The sequence below is a fragment of the Salmo salar genome, chromosome 23 (genome assembly GCF_965601325.2).
Source record: "Salmo salar chromosome 23, fSalSal1, whole genome shotgun sequence".
NCBI lineage: Eukaryota > Metazoa > Chordata > Actinopteri > Salmoniformes > Salmonidae > Salmo > Salmo salar.
The window spans coordinates 7,812,457-7,830,123 of NC_138313.1; the positions used below are offsets into that span (position 1 = coordinate 7,812,457).

The 17,667-nt window shown below is 42.9% G+C and overlaps 1 protein-coding gene and 1 long non-coding RNA gene across 3 annotated transcripts in view; one reads left to right on the forward strand and one right to left on the reverse strand.

The window, feature by feature from the left end:
• LOC106584012 (phosphatidylinositol 3-kinase regulatory subunit gamma) overlaps nucleotides 1-17,667 on the reverse strand; it is a 324,331-nt gene that overhangs the window by 38,488 nt on the left and 268,176 nt on the right. The window contains exon 1 of one of the 2 annotated variants that reach the window (XM_014168763.3): nucleotides 4,962-5,427. The exons of the other annotated variant lie outside the window; for it this stretch is intronic. Coding sequence (XP_014024238.1) covers nucleotides 4,962-5,073 — 112 coding nt within the window. The 5' untranslated portion in view covers nucleotides 5,074-5,427. Of the gene's footprint in view, nucleotides 1-4,961; nucleotides 5,428-17,667 lie in introns of those variants that run through there. 2 annotated transcript variants of the gene reach the window in all.
• On the forward strand, nucleotides 1,105-3,272 carry LOC106584013 (uncharacterized). Its single transcript, XR_014382283.1, has 4 exons — nucleotides 1,105-1,417; nucleotides 1,703-1,771; nucleotides 1,964-2,711; nucleotides 2,867-3,272. It is a non-coding gene; the product is annotated as an uncharacterized LOC106584013 (long non-coding RNA).

The following is a 17,667-nucleotide window of genomic DNA, read 5'->3' on the forward strand; positions in this document are numbered from 1 at the left end:
TGAAGCTCAACAGAAGTTGGGTGATGCAACAGGACAATGACCCAAAACATAGTAGTAAATTAACAACAGAATGGCTTCAACAGAAGACAGCCCGGAGTGGCCCAGTCAGAGACCTGACCTCAACGCAATTTAAATGCTGTGGCAAGACCTCATGAAAGCAGTTCACTACAAACATCCCAAGAATATTGCTGAACTGAAACAGTTTTGAAAAGAGGAATGGTCCAAAATTCCTCCTGAGCGTTGTGCAAGTCTGATCCGCAACTACAGAAAATGTTTGGTTGAAGTTATTGCTGCCAAAGTAGGGTCAACCAGTTATTAAATCCAAGGGTTCACATACTTTTCCTACCCTGCACTTTGAATGTTTACACGGTGTGTTCAATAAAGACATGAAAATGTATAATTGTTTGTGTGTTATTAGTTTAAGCAGACTGTGCTTGTCTATTGCTGTGATCTAGACCAATTTATGCAGAAATCCTGGGATTTCCAAAGGGTTCATATACTTTTTCTTGCCACTGTATGTCTTTTAGTTCAATATTCTACTGCAATCCACCAGGATTTACAAAACCCTATTTTTATCCCATTTATTTCCATCAATAATTAATCAAATTATTGCACCTGAATTTAACCCTGAAAATATTACAATTATATTTTCCCCTAATTGTTTTACGTAATTAACCTTTTACTCCAATGGGCTAACTCAGGGTCACACAGAGTGTTTCTTGGTAGTCTTAAAACAAATCTACTTTGAAACAAAAGTATACACCTCACACACATGGTTATGGGCTTAAAAAAAGAAGACACCTGTACCATGTCAGATATAGAGTTTAAATGTCCTCAATTTTGAATTTGCATACCAATATTACAGTGTATATACATCCCAGAAGACTGAAATTTAACAAAACCGTTTGACATAAAAACATCAGATTTTCAGCATTAAAAAAAAATCAAAGAAATAAAATAAGAATTATGAAATTATGAAAAATATTAATACAATTCCACCCATGAGGCCACTAGAGGGAAATTTGGTCATTTAACTGCAGGAAAGGGGTCTACCATAATGGTGCACTAATTTAATTTTAATTTCAGTAGCTAAATAAGAAGGTAGGCCAACTAAAACTTGGATTGGAATCTGTGCCTCACACGCAGAAATAAATCTCTGTGCGCAAGCAGCCTGCTTGCTCGAGCCGTCACATGCCCGGTAGGCTACACAACAACACAGCTGGAAAACAACGACAGTTTCTTGAAATGTACACAAAAAACTTCCAAAAGATTTGACCGCTAATTAGTTGTCCCTGTTCTCCTGCATTCATGTTGTAACTTTTGTAAGTAATGCAGCTGTCTGTTGGGGAGAAAAACATCAACTAAAGTTTTGCTAGCTGGCTAACGTTAGCGCTCTGGCTAATCCTCCATGGACATGGTAAGTTTTCATTTTTACCTGTTGTAGCTAGCTAGCTAAAGTTTACATTTTGATATCTGTTTAGTTAATGACAGTACATTTGTGTTTGTGTAAGAGAGAGCGAGAGATGATCACAACTTTAGAAAACATTGTCATGTCAACATGTTTCTTGATTCATCAGGGATCCATGTATTTGTGTGCATTTTGTATTTGACAATACGATACATTTTGCATATACCACTCAACACTCATTCTAACGTTACACCTCAACTGTCTTTTTTAATTCTTGATTCTCTTTTTTTGTAGGAATCTTCTAGATTGGATGGAAGGATGGAAGAGTGAACAAAGGGAAAGAGTACAGTAGTTATCCAGCCTGTAAATAGCCTATGTTTTGCTGTCTCTCTCTCTCTCCCTCCCCGTCTGTCTGCCTAACTGCCAGATTGCTGAGGGGCAACATAGTCAATTTACTTGCTAGGCTAAGTCTAACTTACTGAAGACCTTAGGCCTTCTGTAGTAGCTAGGTTACTAATCATAATGGTTAATATTGATTTGGCTCTGTCTTTACAGTTCCTGAAACATGTCAATGACCTGATGCATGGCCTCTACAGCAGTCCTTGGCCACCTACTGCGTTACCAGTGATCTATTCTGCCACATCCCAGCTAAAGAAGAAAGGAAAGAGATTTTCCAATTACACCAATTTCTAACAATGTTTGTTGCAGGAATGATATGACATACAAACATAACTTTAGAAAAACATAATATTTTATTGTCTCTCTATACATACCTCGATTTTTGCATTTACCTTTCTTTTTTTAAGACTGCCAAGCTGTCCTCAATTTTGGGAACTTCTGTCTGGGACAACGTCCTCAGGATTATGGAGTGGTGTGTTTATAAAATGTTGTTTGAATATTAAGCAAAACTTTAACACTTAGAGATGAGTACAAAAAATTGTCCAACTAGTCAAATTTTTGATATCCTCTTTCTTAAAATGTTTGAGATTTAGTTAATGTCCCACTTCAACATGAAGGGACAGAGGAGAAAACATGCCTTTGATACCACTCGTGTCCTCCATTGTAATTGGTAAGTAAATGTAAGCAGTTGAGACATTTGGCATAGACAATGACACCTTTTGTAGATTCTGACTGTTAAATATATTTTACTGTTATGTCGTGTCCTGCATGCCCACATTACGCCAATCATTAATTTATTTTCTTCTCTTTTTAAGCTTACAGTAAGTGCAATGAAAAGCCAGAAAACTCAGGAGGTTGAAGTTCTGAAATATGCCGTTGACGTCAGGGTGGATGAGGACGCAAAGTATGTATATGAGCAAGTTGCTCTTTTTTTAAAGACATCTAAGCTATAACTGCCACAAACTTTTTCAACTGGGACCACACAGTTTCTTCAGGAATGTAGTTATTTTAAAATCTCAGATTGATAAAGTTGTAATGCGCTGATTCTTTTCACTGCAGAGCTGACACATCACACCACTCTTCAAGAGGGCCACTACGCGCCAGATCGACTTCTGTGCTCAGTCCTTGATGAGGATCTACCACATTACACCACTAATTAATCATTGATACAATTTTTTTTAAATGGGCCTTTATATACTCTGTCCCAGTCTTTCTATGCATGTAACGTCTTGGATTATGAAACAATTGCTGTATGCAGATGTGCTAAAAACGTTAAATGTAAGAATATGCTGTGGCTATGGAAACAAATATAAATGTAATGAACAATGTTTTTAATATACAACTTTTTCCTCTGCAATACTTTTTACAGTAGGTAATAAGCTGTAGTCAGGTGGTCATTACCAGGTTATGATGAGGTCTTAACTATGATCAGTACATAATAAAGCACATAATACAGTGGTCACAATTATGACCAGCTGGTTTTATGTTGGTCAGAAAAATACATGATATTCTGGTTAGTAAAAATACATTTAGAAAAAAACTGATGTCTTTTAAACCAGATTTTGCCCACTGGGTACTGACTCACTTGTTAGTTCATTTGACAGTAGCTTTGTAGCCTATACTGTAGGCTATGTCTTTTAGAGTAGGCCTATAGTTGAGTTGCATTGCAGAAGTGTAGCTGGACTATAGTCAGCTCGAGCCTATATATCTAAATGCCATCTTAAAACTGTCTCTCTATCGGTTCCCAGCCTATGTATGACCTCATAGTGAATGCGTGAAACCCTTGTGAATCGCAGAGCCATTGCATTGACAGCACATATAAATGGAAATGGACTACACATAGTCTATAGGAGAATGCCCCCCCCCCCCCCCCCCCCAATTCACTCCACCACCGACATAAAGCCCCTTTTTCTAAAGAGATATCATCCCATTTGCCCCGGATGACAATGGAGAGGGTTGCTGTACACGCAGAACTGGATAGTGTAACAGTCCACTTCAGAAGGTGCCAATATTCTAAAATCGTTCTATCAAGGGCATGGGACAGGGGGGGAGAAAGAGCTACCGGCAAATTATATTCAGTGCAATTCAACAGCATCTCCTGCTCCATCCGCTGAGCGTCCTACATCTGCGGTATTAATTCAAGAAGAGGGGGAAGGGGGATGGGAGTCGAATGACACTTGCACAAAATACCAAGAAATGACTAAAATACATTTAAAAATGTATATGACAAGTCGGTCAGAATCATGCGCAGATATTATGCATGACATCTGCGCCTCGAGCAACGTTGATATAGATTAAACAGAGGGTTGTACTTCATTGACTTGTAACGCAATCTTTTCAGATCTCTTTCCCCTCCCCCACAACCTATGCTTCACTGGACTGAACACCTTAAACTATTTTGGAGAACCAGGATATTATATTGATGGTAAAACACGGTAAAGTAGAGTTTAGGTATGAACGACATGAATAAATATTGAATAGACTGTTATAAAAGAACAAAGCAAACTGACAAAAGTGATGGCCTTCGTGCTAAATGAATGAATGAATGACTAAAGAAAAACGAATGAATAAGCAGCCGACTAAATAACTATACTGAGTTAATCCATTTGTATCATAGCGACAAATAAAGTTCATTGATTCAATGAATAATGTCCATATGCGCGTGAAATGTTTATTAAAACGGAAGGGATTATTGCAGGATACACAGTAGCCTGTATCAATCTGCTGTTCATGTGATGTCACTCCCATAGACTCGTAATTTTTTTTTTTTACAAAATTGTTACAAACTAAACAACGCATCTGATACATTATAAAAAAAAATAGATGCTAAAGGATCGTCATCACCGTTGCACTTGCAACAGTAGCAAAACGACTGGACGTTGACAATGTAGCGATGTTACAGCAAATGGAATAGAAAACTATAACGCACATTTCTAGACGCTTGTGCACTACTTGCGCATCTGTTATAACTACTGCAAAATGAAACAACGAAGTTACCCAAATTAATAGGCTCGCTATCTAGACAGGCAGGTTTTTCAGGCAAGGCGTTCTTAAAGTTTTCACCATTCAATCCATATGACAAATGTCCCCGCATCTGCGAATATGATACATTACTTTACCACACAATGACAATGCAATAGTTTTAGTGGCCTACCTGGAGGTGGTTGGTCCATTTCAATGTAAAATATTAATTCTGTGGAATATGGCATCATCACGTCCCTCCAATCATTGTCTTCTTTTTCCGTAGTCCAAACTGTATTGTACATTGTCTTTACTTCACTTGCGAATGACACTTGTCCTTCTCCAAATGGATATAAAAAAAAGGATCACAGGTGAACAACGACAAAACGTATACAACACTTGACTGATTTGATACTGCTATGTACTGTATATAGGACAGCTCATATAGGACAGTCTCTGCTGATCTGAATGCCTGCTTCGGACAATAAATACGATGAACTCTTCTCTAAAAGCACCAGGCTTCACTGCTCAGACTTACAACTTCACTGTACCAAAGGCCTATAAAATGATCTAACAGTCCTACAGAGCTGAAAGTAGATACCAGCTCTACAATCCAGTCCGTTCTTCAGGGACTGAGCAGTAATCTTCATTTTAAGAACACTGGCGGCGCCTAGGGAACCGTTCACATCATCTCGGCGATACCACTCCAAGCGGACACCAGGGTGACAGCCGTTTCTAATAATGACGCATCGAAAATGGGTTTGCGCTTTCTCTGCGCTACAATTCACAGACAGCATTGTTATAACATACGGACGATTGTATACGTATATGAACATATTTTTCCGTTCACTGGTTTATATATCATGTTAGTAATTTTCAAGAATCTAGTGGCATCATTTTACTCGCCCCCTTTCACACAAACACATTGGTATGTTCCCATCTACTTTCTAGAGGCTAAGAACTAGGCAGTACGCAGACTCCAGTGTTGGGAACCAATAGGAAATGACTTTACTTCAACTCGTTGCCGGAGATTGAAGTTTTGTATTTCAATTTTTTTTGCAACCTGGTGTACCCTCCTGGCCAATGAACATCGCTGGGATGCAGGAAGTGAATTGCTGATTGGGTCAAACAGTACTATGAGGGACAAAGGGATGCAGGCCACAAGAGGAGAGAAAAGTGACACTAAAATATCTAGTAATTGTTTTCTGAGCATGACCACAACTCATGGCCAGACACAAAACATATTATACATATGTTACAACATGGGGGGGGTGAGTGGCGTGTATATGTGTGTGTGTGAGGGGGGAGTCCCCCAGTTCCCCACTCCAGATGGCTAATGCCGGACACACAGCCCCTCTCTGTCAAGTGTGTCAAAGTGTTTTAATTGACACTGTCTCTATCTGTGATGGGGTGGTGCCACACAGGCCAGGCTGGACAGATAAAAGGGTAACAATGACACAGGAACTGCCTCTGCCCTGCACGGTAATCCACGGGAGATAGAGCCCTGGGAAACTAGAATAATCTGCTGTGTTTTATCTATACATCAGGACGGGGTCCCTCTGAATCTCATGAATAATAGACGGCAGAAGCATCACGCCGGCATTTGCATACTGTATTTATAATAGTGTGTGTGTGAACTACCCCTCCTTCGCCTCCTCCCTTCCACACCTAATTTTTCTGAGATCATTTGTTAGGAGTGTCAGTCAGGGATGTGTATTTGCCATCCTGTGATTCTGGCTTCTCTCAAGCATCTGCTACACAGGTGGTGGGTGGGTGGGTGGGTGGGTGGGTGGGTGAGTGAGTGAGTGAGTGAGTGAGTGAGTGAGTGAGTGAGTGAGTGAGTGAGTGAGTGAGTGAGTGAGTGAGTGAGTGAGTGAGTGAGTGAGTGAGTGAGTGAGTGTGTGTGTGTGTGTGTGTGTGTGTGTGTGTCTGTGTAACCACAGATGACCTCTGGGACTCAGGTGTTGGTTTTGTTACTTCTGTAGCCATAGAAACGCAGCAGCGCCTAGTGAAGCGCTGTAATGTGATGATGCAGCATCTAATATGAGAGTTATTCCAAAAGGTCTTAAATAAAGGTATGTTTTAATAAACAATTTAAAACGTAGGCCTTTGGGACTATAGAGTTCTTTGAACAAGTTTTAATCTCGTCTTGACATATCAGTGGTTGCACAGCAGCTGTGTCTGAAATACAACATCTACGCAAGACTGGAACTTTTCTAACCTTTTAACGTAATCATTTAAATTAATTTATCTGTTATTTCGGTTTTGTACAATAAAAGCTAAAATGCCAAAAAGGGAGGTCCAGACTGACAGAGGTTAACTGGGTGCCTATGGGACCAAATCACATTTAGAAACTTTTTCTATCTGTATGTGTGTGTGTTAGCAGATTTTCAGCCCTGATTTTTACGCATGGTTTCATGGCCCCTGTCTCAGTGTGCATGTGCTGCAACAGATCAGTGTTACAGAAAGACACTCCAGTTAGGTACAGTAGCTCTGCCTGTCAAAGTCCCCAGCGTATGTCGTCAACAGTGATTCCACTGCTCTGTGCGAGTGTGTGTGTGCAGTGTATGTGTGTTGTGTTAAAACACAGTAGATTGTGCATTTGTGCGGCTCAAAGCCATGGGGCAGGCATAAGCAGCCGTGAGAGAGATTCTAATCTGCCTGGCTACAGTGCAAAACCAAGCTAACCAATGCCCAATCCCAAAGAAATGTAACAAAAAAAAGGCTGACTTTTAAGTTGGGTTGTTGAAGTTTGAAAGGTACATGATTGCCTTGAGGATTTGGAAACCGCTCCATGCTTGGAGATGGAGGGGGGAAGCGTTTTCACTGCACACTGATGTGACCGCATTCTGCTTGCCACATGACACATTTTTTGACAGTGCTATTTCTGTGCTGATTATCCATTGCCCTTAGCGCTTTCATATTTTGTCTGTAACTGTAATAAGTAGAGTGGAAAGTGCAATTTAACTGTAGACACGAATAGGCTGTTCCATAGTCCCGCGCTAAACATAGACCTTTCTAGAGTAGGGGAGCCAGAGCACACACAGAAAGGGAACTGTTGCATAAGACGCTGTGGCGGTCATGCATATATTATGTCTGAAAATTGTGATAATATTACAGTGTCCAAATCCAAAGGCAGGAATGATTGTGCTTCCTGTTCCCTTTCCCTCCACTGTAAGGGTTTGATGATTATCTCTTTATTTTTTACAGACATCATTAGATTCTCTCCCTCTCTCTCTCTCTCTCTCTCTTTCTGTCTCCCTCTGCAGTAATATACAATATTATATAAAATAGTTGCATAAGCCATACCGGATTCAGGGTTACCTAATGGTGTGTGTTTGCGTGTGTGTATGTGCGTGTATGCCTGTTCGGCCCATTTGTGTGTACCGTATGTCAGAGCAGCAGCAGTAACAGCGTCCATGGGCTGCTAGCTGCAGGGAACATGTGGAGAGGGCCATACTCCCTGTATGTACACTGAGTGTACAAAACATTAGGAACACCTTCCTAATTTTGAGTTGTTACCCCACTCCCCGTTTCTCTTCCCTCCCCTCCCTTTTGCCCTTAGAACAGCCCCAATTCGTTGGGGCATAGACACTACAAGGTGTCGAAAGTGTTCCACATGGATGCTGACCCACGTTGACTCCAATGATTCCCACAGTTGTGTCAAGTTGGCTAGATGTCCTTTGGGTGGTGGACCACTCTTGATACACACAGGAAACTGTTGAGTGTGAAAAACCCAGCAGTGTTGCAGTTCTTAACACACTCAAACTGGTGCGCCTGGCACCTAGTACCATACCCTGTTCAAAGGCACTTAAATATTTTGTCTTGCCAATTCACCCTCTGAATGGCATACACAATCCATGTCTCAATTGTCTCAAGGCTTAAAAATCCTTATTTAGCCTGTCTCTCCCCCTTCATCTACACTGATTGAATTGGATTTAACAGGTGACATCAATAAGGGATCCTAGCTATCACCTGGATTCACCTGGTCAGTCTATGTCATGGATAGAGCAGGTGTTCCTAATGTTTAATACAGTCAGTGTATATGGTGAAGAAGCACTTCCCGTATGGAGCCACACTCAGTGTATATCATGTCCTCTCTGGAGAACCACAGAAGCGTATGAACAAACTAAAATATGAGTGTCAATCTGGCTCTGACATCATCATGCATGTTGAGTCTGTCTCATCAGATATCTGCCTCAGCAAAGGCCATGAACCCCCCTAGAGAATCTTTCTGACCTACAATATGGGACAGAGGGTTCAAATACAGTCCAAGCGGATTCTGATTAAGAATAGAGGAAGTCATAATGTTTATGATCTAGAATATGATATTTCTAAGGATCTTTAAGAGTCAATCTAAGCAACGTAATAAAAAAAATCCCAATCAAAATCCGTTAGTTTAAGATAGATCTGTTTTTTGCATGGGCTGCATCTCAGACCATAAGACATCCCACAAATTGGTCATCTCACGAAAACGTCTGTAGCATCCGAACGTTTTGGCCTATAAACTAATATGACCCCACTGTGGAAAGGGGTGACTCTAACGAACACGATGTTCTGTTTTGCTCTACGACACCCACAAGTGTCATGGGACTCATCTGAAGGTATCCCATACAAATGAATGGAAGTATGGTGGTAGTTTTGTGCCAACAAAAATAAGGGGTTAAATATATGTACCAAAAAAACTATATGAGCTTTCTTATATATCCTAGATATAGGGAAGACACTTCAAAACCTTATTCCTTATGATTTTTTTTTTGTTGTGACATTTATGAATGTGTTATTCAATGTGTTCTTAGGGGCTATAGACGGCTTACACTTTTAGAGGTTAAAGAAAACATTACGTTGAATCTTTTGATTCCTTGATGCACTTCAGACCTAACAAATTCAAGCCTGATTGTCATAAAAGCTGCCTGTCCAGTCTGTCTGTCCAACTGACACTCACTGTGGGAGAAATCTGCAGCAACCAGCCAGCCAGCTAGGAGTCATGTGTGCACTAACTCGAGCTAACCAATTAGCTGCACCGTCTGGAAATTTCCAGGCATTGCTCTAATTCAGTGCAAAAACCCAGCCTCAGTTCCCGGTACTGGCTGAATAGGTCTTTGCCCAAACGCAACGACCAGAGAACCGGATGGCGAGTCTCCTGTTAGGCATACATGGCGTATGCAGCTCTTCCCCAAAAACTAGACCCCGGCACCAAAGTGTTAATAACGCAGTGGAGTGGAATGAGTCGACCCCCCTCCTCTCTCTCCCCTCCATCTCTGTTAGTGCATCAGCCAGTTACAGTGCCAAGCAGGGAGAGAGAGAGCGAAAGCAGTCCGGGCAAGGCAGTACCCTCACTACACTCCACCCCCACCCTTTTGACAACCCAAATCTCTCTCCCCTGTTCTCTCGTTCCCTCTATCTTTAGTCTGCACCCTTGTTCCTCACCTTTATCCTTCTCATCTGCCCCAAAACCCTCTTTCTCTATCGCTCTCTCTTTTTTCTCTCTCTGGGGTGGCAGACAGACGGTGTGTTTGGAGCTCCTGTCCGCAGCAGAGCCGAGCCGGTATAAGGTGATGTCATCCTGCAATGTGAGCGTCCCTGTAGCACTGATGCAATACTCCGGTGACACTCTGTAACGAGCTGCTGGCAGGCACAACTGCTGAGCCTTCTCTCTTCCTATCACCATCCCTTTCTCTCCTCTACCCTCCATTTCTCAATTTGTGTTCTTCGCTTGATCCAAATCCCCCTTCCCCCTCGCCTCGTCTATATTTGTTCTCTACCCACACAGTCCCCTTTCCTCCTTCCGCTTCCTATCCCTCCCTCCCACCCCTCTGTGGTTGTCACAGTGTCATGGCACCATGGCTCAGCATTACTCATGGAGTAGCACAGCCAGTCAGTCAGGCAGGCAGGACCTCTTCAGATAAAAGGCCAGCTCTACCGTTAACCCCTTCCTCCTCTCTTCACAGCAATACCTGCTGGGGTAACCCTTCCCTGACAGAAAATACAATTTGAAATTGTGGATTGAAGTATTCAATTCAATTCTATACAGTATGCAATTGAGAAACATGACACAAGACAAGGCAGAAGGGAATAGAAAGAGTGTGCAAGCACATATTGTCTGTGTTTAAGGGTTTTCCCATACCCTGAGAATGGCTGTGTGCTGGGTTTTCTTTTTGTCTGTGCTTAGATCCTCTGACTCCTCTTGAGTTATCAACAGCTCACAACAATGATCAAGCAGCAGCAACTGATACAGCAGCACTAAACAAACACTTTCTCACTTCTGATATGTCAGTCAGGACTTTCACCCTCCCCCTTCTCCCTCCTGTCCACCGTCCCTACCTCCCTCCCCCTCCCCACTCTTCAATAAACCCCCATTGTTCGCTGGAGATGGATCCTGCCACTCTACTCCTCCCACCTCAGGCTTTCTGTCATGTCAGTCTGAGCTAAGCTGCGGAACAGGGTTAGCGACCGCAGAACTGCTACCCATAAACGCCAACACCTGAACCCATGCAGAATAGCCAAGCGCTAATGCTAACAGATTAGCATCCTTCCATGACTGGCTCAGGCTCTGCACGGCTGGGAGAGGAGCTGTGGATGTGTGTGTGTGCGTGCGTGTGTGTGTGAGCACGCGTGTGTGTGCGTGCGTGAGTGGCCTAGGGGGGTCTAGCGGTCTAGGCCGTTGCTTCCAGTGCGCATGTACCACTGCAGCATGGGTTCCAATCTGTGTGTGAACTGCGTGTGAATGGGCCCCTTTATCCTGTGACCTGGCAGAGAGATTATACAGCAGAAACTAGGTGTGTAATCCTTTTAGGGCCTGCAACAGTGGAATGACTGGGACGGGAGCTGGAGCATAAACCTGACTGAGTCTGGGCTGGATTAGAGGCACACTGACAGAGAGAGACACTCGAGCCCTAGCAAACCAAACTCTCTCTCTTTTCTCATTCACTTACTTACTGTACATACTGTCAATGTTCTGGTAGGGCTCTGCAGCTACCAACTTGTGTATGAAATATAACTGTATCATGCTGTATCATATATTGGTGAGCAGTTTTTTGAACAGGTGGTCAGGACAATAGCGTTAATAAGAATAGAATAATAATAATAAAAATAACAACAACAATAATAATAATAATATTACTATTAAGAGATTGTACAGGGCTTGGAGTTGTGTGTTAGAGCTGCTTACCTCTCTTCCCTGTATACCACCTGACCGTCCTCATCAGCTACACGTACAGGGCCATCATGACGCAAGCCGTGTGTTTATGTTTGTGTGTGTGTTTTTGATATGGTGAATGTTTGTTTGTGTATGCTAGTGTGTGTGTGTGTGTCTGTGTGTGTATGTGTGTGTATGTGTGTTAGTTAGATATGGAGGGTGATACAGTGAGTATTTTTAGAGTGAGAATATGAGTGTGTGTATGAGAATGTGTTTATATGTGCGTGTGCGTTTCTGTCTGTGTGAGGGGGGTGTAACCTGAATTTGCATTTATGCTTGCTTGCTTTGGATGGAATTCAAATAATTTGTAGCCTCAAGGCAGAGACCGACATAGAGAAATACTACAGTTTACTATACAGTGGCTTGCGAAAGTATTCAACCCCCTTGGCATTTTTCCTATTTTGTTGCCTTACAACCTGGAATTAAAATATATTTTTTGGTGGTTTGAAGAACTTGATTTACAAAACATGCCTACCACTTTGAAGATGCAAAATATTTTTTTCTTGTGAAACAAACAAGAAATAAGACACAACAACTGAAAACTTGAGTGTGCATAACTATTCACCTCCCCCCAAAGTCAATACTTTGTAGAGCCTACTTTTGCAGGAATTACACCTGCAAGTCTCTTTAGGGTATGTCTCTATAAGCTTGGCACATCTAGCCACGGGGATTTTTGCCCATTATTCAAGGTAAAACTGCTCTAGCTCCTTCAAGTTGAATGTGTTCCGCTGGTGTACAGCAATCTTTAAGTCATACCACAGATTCTCAATTGGATTGAGGTCTGGGCTTTGACTAGGCCATTCCAAGACATTTAAATGTTTCCCCTTAAACCACTTGACTGTTGCTTTAGCAGTATGCTTAGGGTCAATGTCCTGCTGGAAGGTGAACCTCCGTCCCAGTCTCAAATCTCTGGAAGACAAACAGGTTTCCCTCAAGAATTTCCCTGTATTTAGCGCCGTCCATCATTCCTTCAATTCTGACTAGTTTCCCAGTCCCTGCCGATGAAAAACATCCCCACGGCACCATGCTTCACTGTGGGGATGGTGTTCTCGGGATGATGAGAGATGTTGGATTTGCGCCAGACATAGCATTTTCCTTGATGGCCAAAAAGCTCTATTTTAGTCTCATCTGACCAGAGTACCTTCTTCCATATGTTTGGGGAGTCTCCCACATGCCTTTTGGCGAACACCAAACATATTTATTTATTACGTACTTATTTTTTTCTTTAAGCAATGGCTTTTTTCTGGCCATTTTTCCATAAAGCCCAGCTCTGTGGAGTGTACGGCTTAAAGTGGTCCTATGGACAGATACTCCAATCTCCACTGTGGAGCTTTGCAGCTCCTTCAGGGTTATCTTTGGTCTCTTTGTTGCCTCTCTGATTAATGCCCTCCTTGCCTGGTCCATGAGTTTTGGTGGGCGGCCCTATATTGGCAGGTTTGTTGTGGTGCCATATTCTTTCCATTTTTTTAATAATGGTGCTCCGTGGGATGTTCAAGTTTCAGATTTCTTTTATAACCCAACCCTGATCTGTAATTCTCCACAACTTTGTCCCTGACCTGTTTGGAGAGCTCCTTGGTCTTCATGGTGTCACTTGCTTGGTGGTGCCCCTAATTTTTTTAATTTCACTTCACCAATTTGGACTATTTTGTGTATGTCCATTACATGAAATCCAAATAAAAATCCATTTAAATTACAGGTTGTAATGCAACAAAATAGGAAAAACACCAAGGGGGATGAATACTTTTGCAAGGCACTGTAGAATACTACAATACTTACTATAGAATTCTGTAGTAAACTGCTGTATACTATACAACACAATGTAGTATCCACTGATAATGTAAAGTACTTACTGTATAATTGTGTAGTGTACTGTAGAATACTATAGAAAATACTACAGTATTATTCGCATAAAAAACACTGTAGTAACATCTACAATAATTTCAGCAAAAACACAACAGTCTGCAACAAGTATAGACCATACAATGTGTTCCCTACAGGTTATAGTTCAGAGCAGAAGCTCTGCACTATTGTCACGTCCTGACCAATATTTAGGTATTATTTGTATTATATTTGGTCAGGACGTGGCAGAGGTATATTTGTTTTGTATTGTGGGGTTTTGTGTGTGGTGTAGTGGGGTGTGTTAGTTTTGGTATAGGTTCTAGGTTTGTTTTTCTTTGTGTAGTTTTGGGTGCTGGACTCTCAATTGGAGGCAGGTGTTTCTAGTTGCCTCTGATTGGGAGTCCTATAAGTAGGTGTGTGTTTGTTTGGTAGGTTGTGGGTAGTTGTATTTTGCACTGCGTTTATTCTGCCTGTAAAACTGTCACTAGTCTTTCTTCGTTTTCTTGTTTTTTCTCCGTGTTCACATTCATTTAATAAATTAAGATGATGAGCACTAACTCCTCTGCGTATTGGTCCACATTCTCCGACAATGATTTCGCTATATCGTCTGACGACGAAGATTTCTGTGACAGAACTACCCACCACAACAGGACCAAGCAGCGGAGAAAAGAGCGGGACGCGGAATATAGGGATTATTGTGAAAAGTGGACTTGGGAAGAGATACTGGCCGGAGATGGCGCGTGGAAGAAAGCTGGGGTGGAACAGGAATGCTACGTTGGGACACATCTGGCTAGGAAGCCGGAGAGGCACCCCCAATAAAAAAAATTGGGGGGGCACACTGGTAGTTTGGCTGGGCGTAGGAAGAGCCATAAGCCAGCTACCCGTGAGTGCAGGAAGGGGCGAAGAAGGTGGAGAGCACTGTGTTTCGCCGAGGTGCGCACTCTCTCGCTCATACGCTCATACGCACAGCCCAGTCCGCCCTGTACCAGCACCCCGCTTGTGCAGGGCTACTAGTTCCATCCACCCAGGACTGGTTGTGCAGGCGGTGCGATCCCGGCCACCTGTGCGCCTCCATGGCCCAGTCTTTCCGGTTCCTGCCTCTCGGAGTATCCCGGAAGTGAGTACTCCCAGTCTAGCACGACCAGTACCAGCAACCCGGACCAAGCTTCCCAATAGTCAGCCTAGTCCTGTTCAGCCTGTTCCCGCTCCCCGCACTAGCCCTAAGGTGCGTGTGCCCAGACTGGCACATACTGTACCAGCCCCACGCATCAGGCATCTAGTGCGTCAGCCCAGCTTCGTCAGTCTGGTGTCGCCAGAGCCGCCCGCCAGTCAGGAGTCGCCAGAGCCACCCGCCAGTCAGGAGCTGCCAGAGCCGCCCGCCAGTCAGGAGTCGCCAGAGCCGCCCGCCAGTCAGGAGTCGCCAGAGCCGCCCGCCAGTCAGGAGTCGCCAGAGCCGCCCGCCAGTCAGGAGTCGCCAGAGCCGCCGGCCAGTCAGGAGCTGCCAGAGCTGCCCGGAGCTGCCAGAGTGGCCCGTCTGCCCGGAGCTGCCAGAGTGGCCCGTCTGCCCGGAGCTGCCAGAGTGGCCCGTCTGCCCGGAGCTGCCAGAGTGGCCCGTCTGCCCGGAGCTGCCAGAGTGGCCCGTCTGCCCAGAGTCTGCCTGTGACCCGGAACGGAAGGGGTCTGTTTGCGACCCAGAACCGAAGGGGTCTGTTTGTGACCCAGAACCGAAGGGGTCGGTTTGTGACCCAGAACCGAAGGGGTCTGCCTGCGACCCGGAACCAAGGGGGTCGGCCTGCGACCCAGGACTGAGGGAATCTGCCTGTGACCCAGAACCGGGTGAGTCTGGCTACGATCCCAAAATATAATTAATTAACTGTGAATGTAATGAGTCTGCCTACAGCCCGGGACCGAAGGAGTCGGCCTACGACCTGGAACCGAAGGAGTCTGCCTACTGTCCAAAGCCAAGCAAGTCTGTCTACGGTCTGGAGGGCAGTAGGCCAGAACCGGAGCCACCTCCAATATAGGTGGGTTGGGGAGGGGGGGTGTAGCACAGTGCCGTCGTTGACGGCAGCCACCCTCCCTTCCCTCCCTTTAGTTTAGGGGGTTTATTTTTGTATTGGGTTTTCTTTATGTTGGTGCATTCGGTGTATGCACCTTTAGGGGGGGTTAATGTCACGTCCTGACCAATATTTAGATATTATTTGTATTATATTTGGTCAGGACGTGGCAGAGGTATATTTGTTTTGTATTGTGGGGTTTTGTGTGTGTTGTAGTAGGGTGTGTTAGTTTTGGTATAGGTTCTAGGTTTGTTTTTCTATGTGTAGTTTTGCGTGCTGGACTCTCAATTGGAGGCAGGTGTTTCTAGTTGCCTCTGATTGGGAGTCCTATAAGTAGGTGTGTGTTTGTTTGGTAGGTTGTGGGTAGTTGTATTTTGCACTGCATTTATTCTGCCTGTAAAACTGTCACTAGTCTTTCTTCGTTTTCTTGTTTTTTTCTCCGTGTTCACATTCATTTAATAAATTAAGATGATGAGCACTAACTCCTCTGCGTATTGGTCCACGTTCTCCGATGATGATTTCGCTATATCGTCTGACGACAAAGATTTCTGTGACAACTATCTGTTCCAACCCCAGTCCTACCTACAGGTTATGGAACATTTGTTCTTTTAGTATTTCTCCAGTAGGTTTATTCAATAAGAAAGCCTCTACTACTATGTCAAAGATATTAAAACAAAAACACAATAGCAAATACTACAGTAAATTTGGCCAAAACACTACAGTAAATACTCCAAAAATATACACCTCACTCACATGGTTATGGGCTTAAAAAAAGAAGACACCTGTACCATTTCAGATATAGAGTTGAAATGTATTCAACTTTGAGTTTGCATCCCAATATTAAACTTTATATACATCACAGAAGACTGAAATATACCAAAACTGTTTGACATAGAAAGTTTTTTTTGATATAGTGTATATTAATAACATTCCACTTATGAGGCCACTAGATAATTTGAATACAGGAAAGGGCTACACACTATTATTGCACACAAACTGAGTCCATGCAACTTATTGTGTGACTTGTTAAGCAAATGTTTACTCCTGAACTTATTTAGGCTTGCCATAACACAGGGGTTGAATACTTATTGACTCAAGACATTTCCGCTCAAGCCATGCATGCCTGTAGACATTTTGAAAACATAATTCCACTTTGACATTATGGGGTATTGTGTGTAGGCCACTATAAAAAATCTCTATTTAATACATTTTAAATTCAGGCTGTATCACAACAAAATGTTGAAAAAGTAAAGTGGTGTGAATAATTTCTGAATGCACTGTGCTTACAGTCCACATTACACTAGAGTAAATACTACAGTATACTACAATCTGTACAAACACCAAGTTAATTACTTTGGGATATACTACAGTTTTATTTTATTACAGAATGTATACTATCGTTACCTATAAATACTACAGTATTCTACAGTATACTACAGTATTCACTGTAGTGTTTTTGCAGACTTTAGGGATGGGAGGGGAGGGAGGATGGGAGAGAGAGAGGGGAATGGGACACAGCTTGTGTCAATGTAACAAAGCTTATGCAGAAGAGCAGACTCTCGGCTAAGTTGAGTTTGCACTGTAACTCGATTTGAATCAATCTTATGAGATTCAATTTGATTTATTTTCAGTTGGAGTCAGCTCAATTCAGGTTCGTCTGTATTGGTCATTATAGACTGTATCGTGACACTGCTAATAGAGGCCCATGTGACAGCAGTGGTTGAGTAACCAGGTCGTTCTTGATTTGCGGTGGCATTTGTGTCCATGAAAAACACTTTAAAATGACAAATAGTTACATATTATAC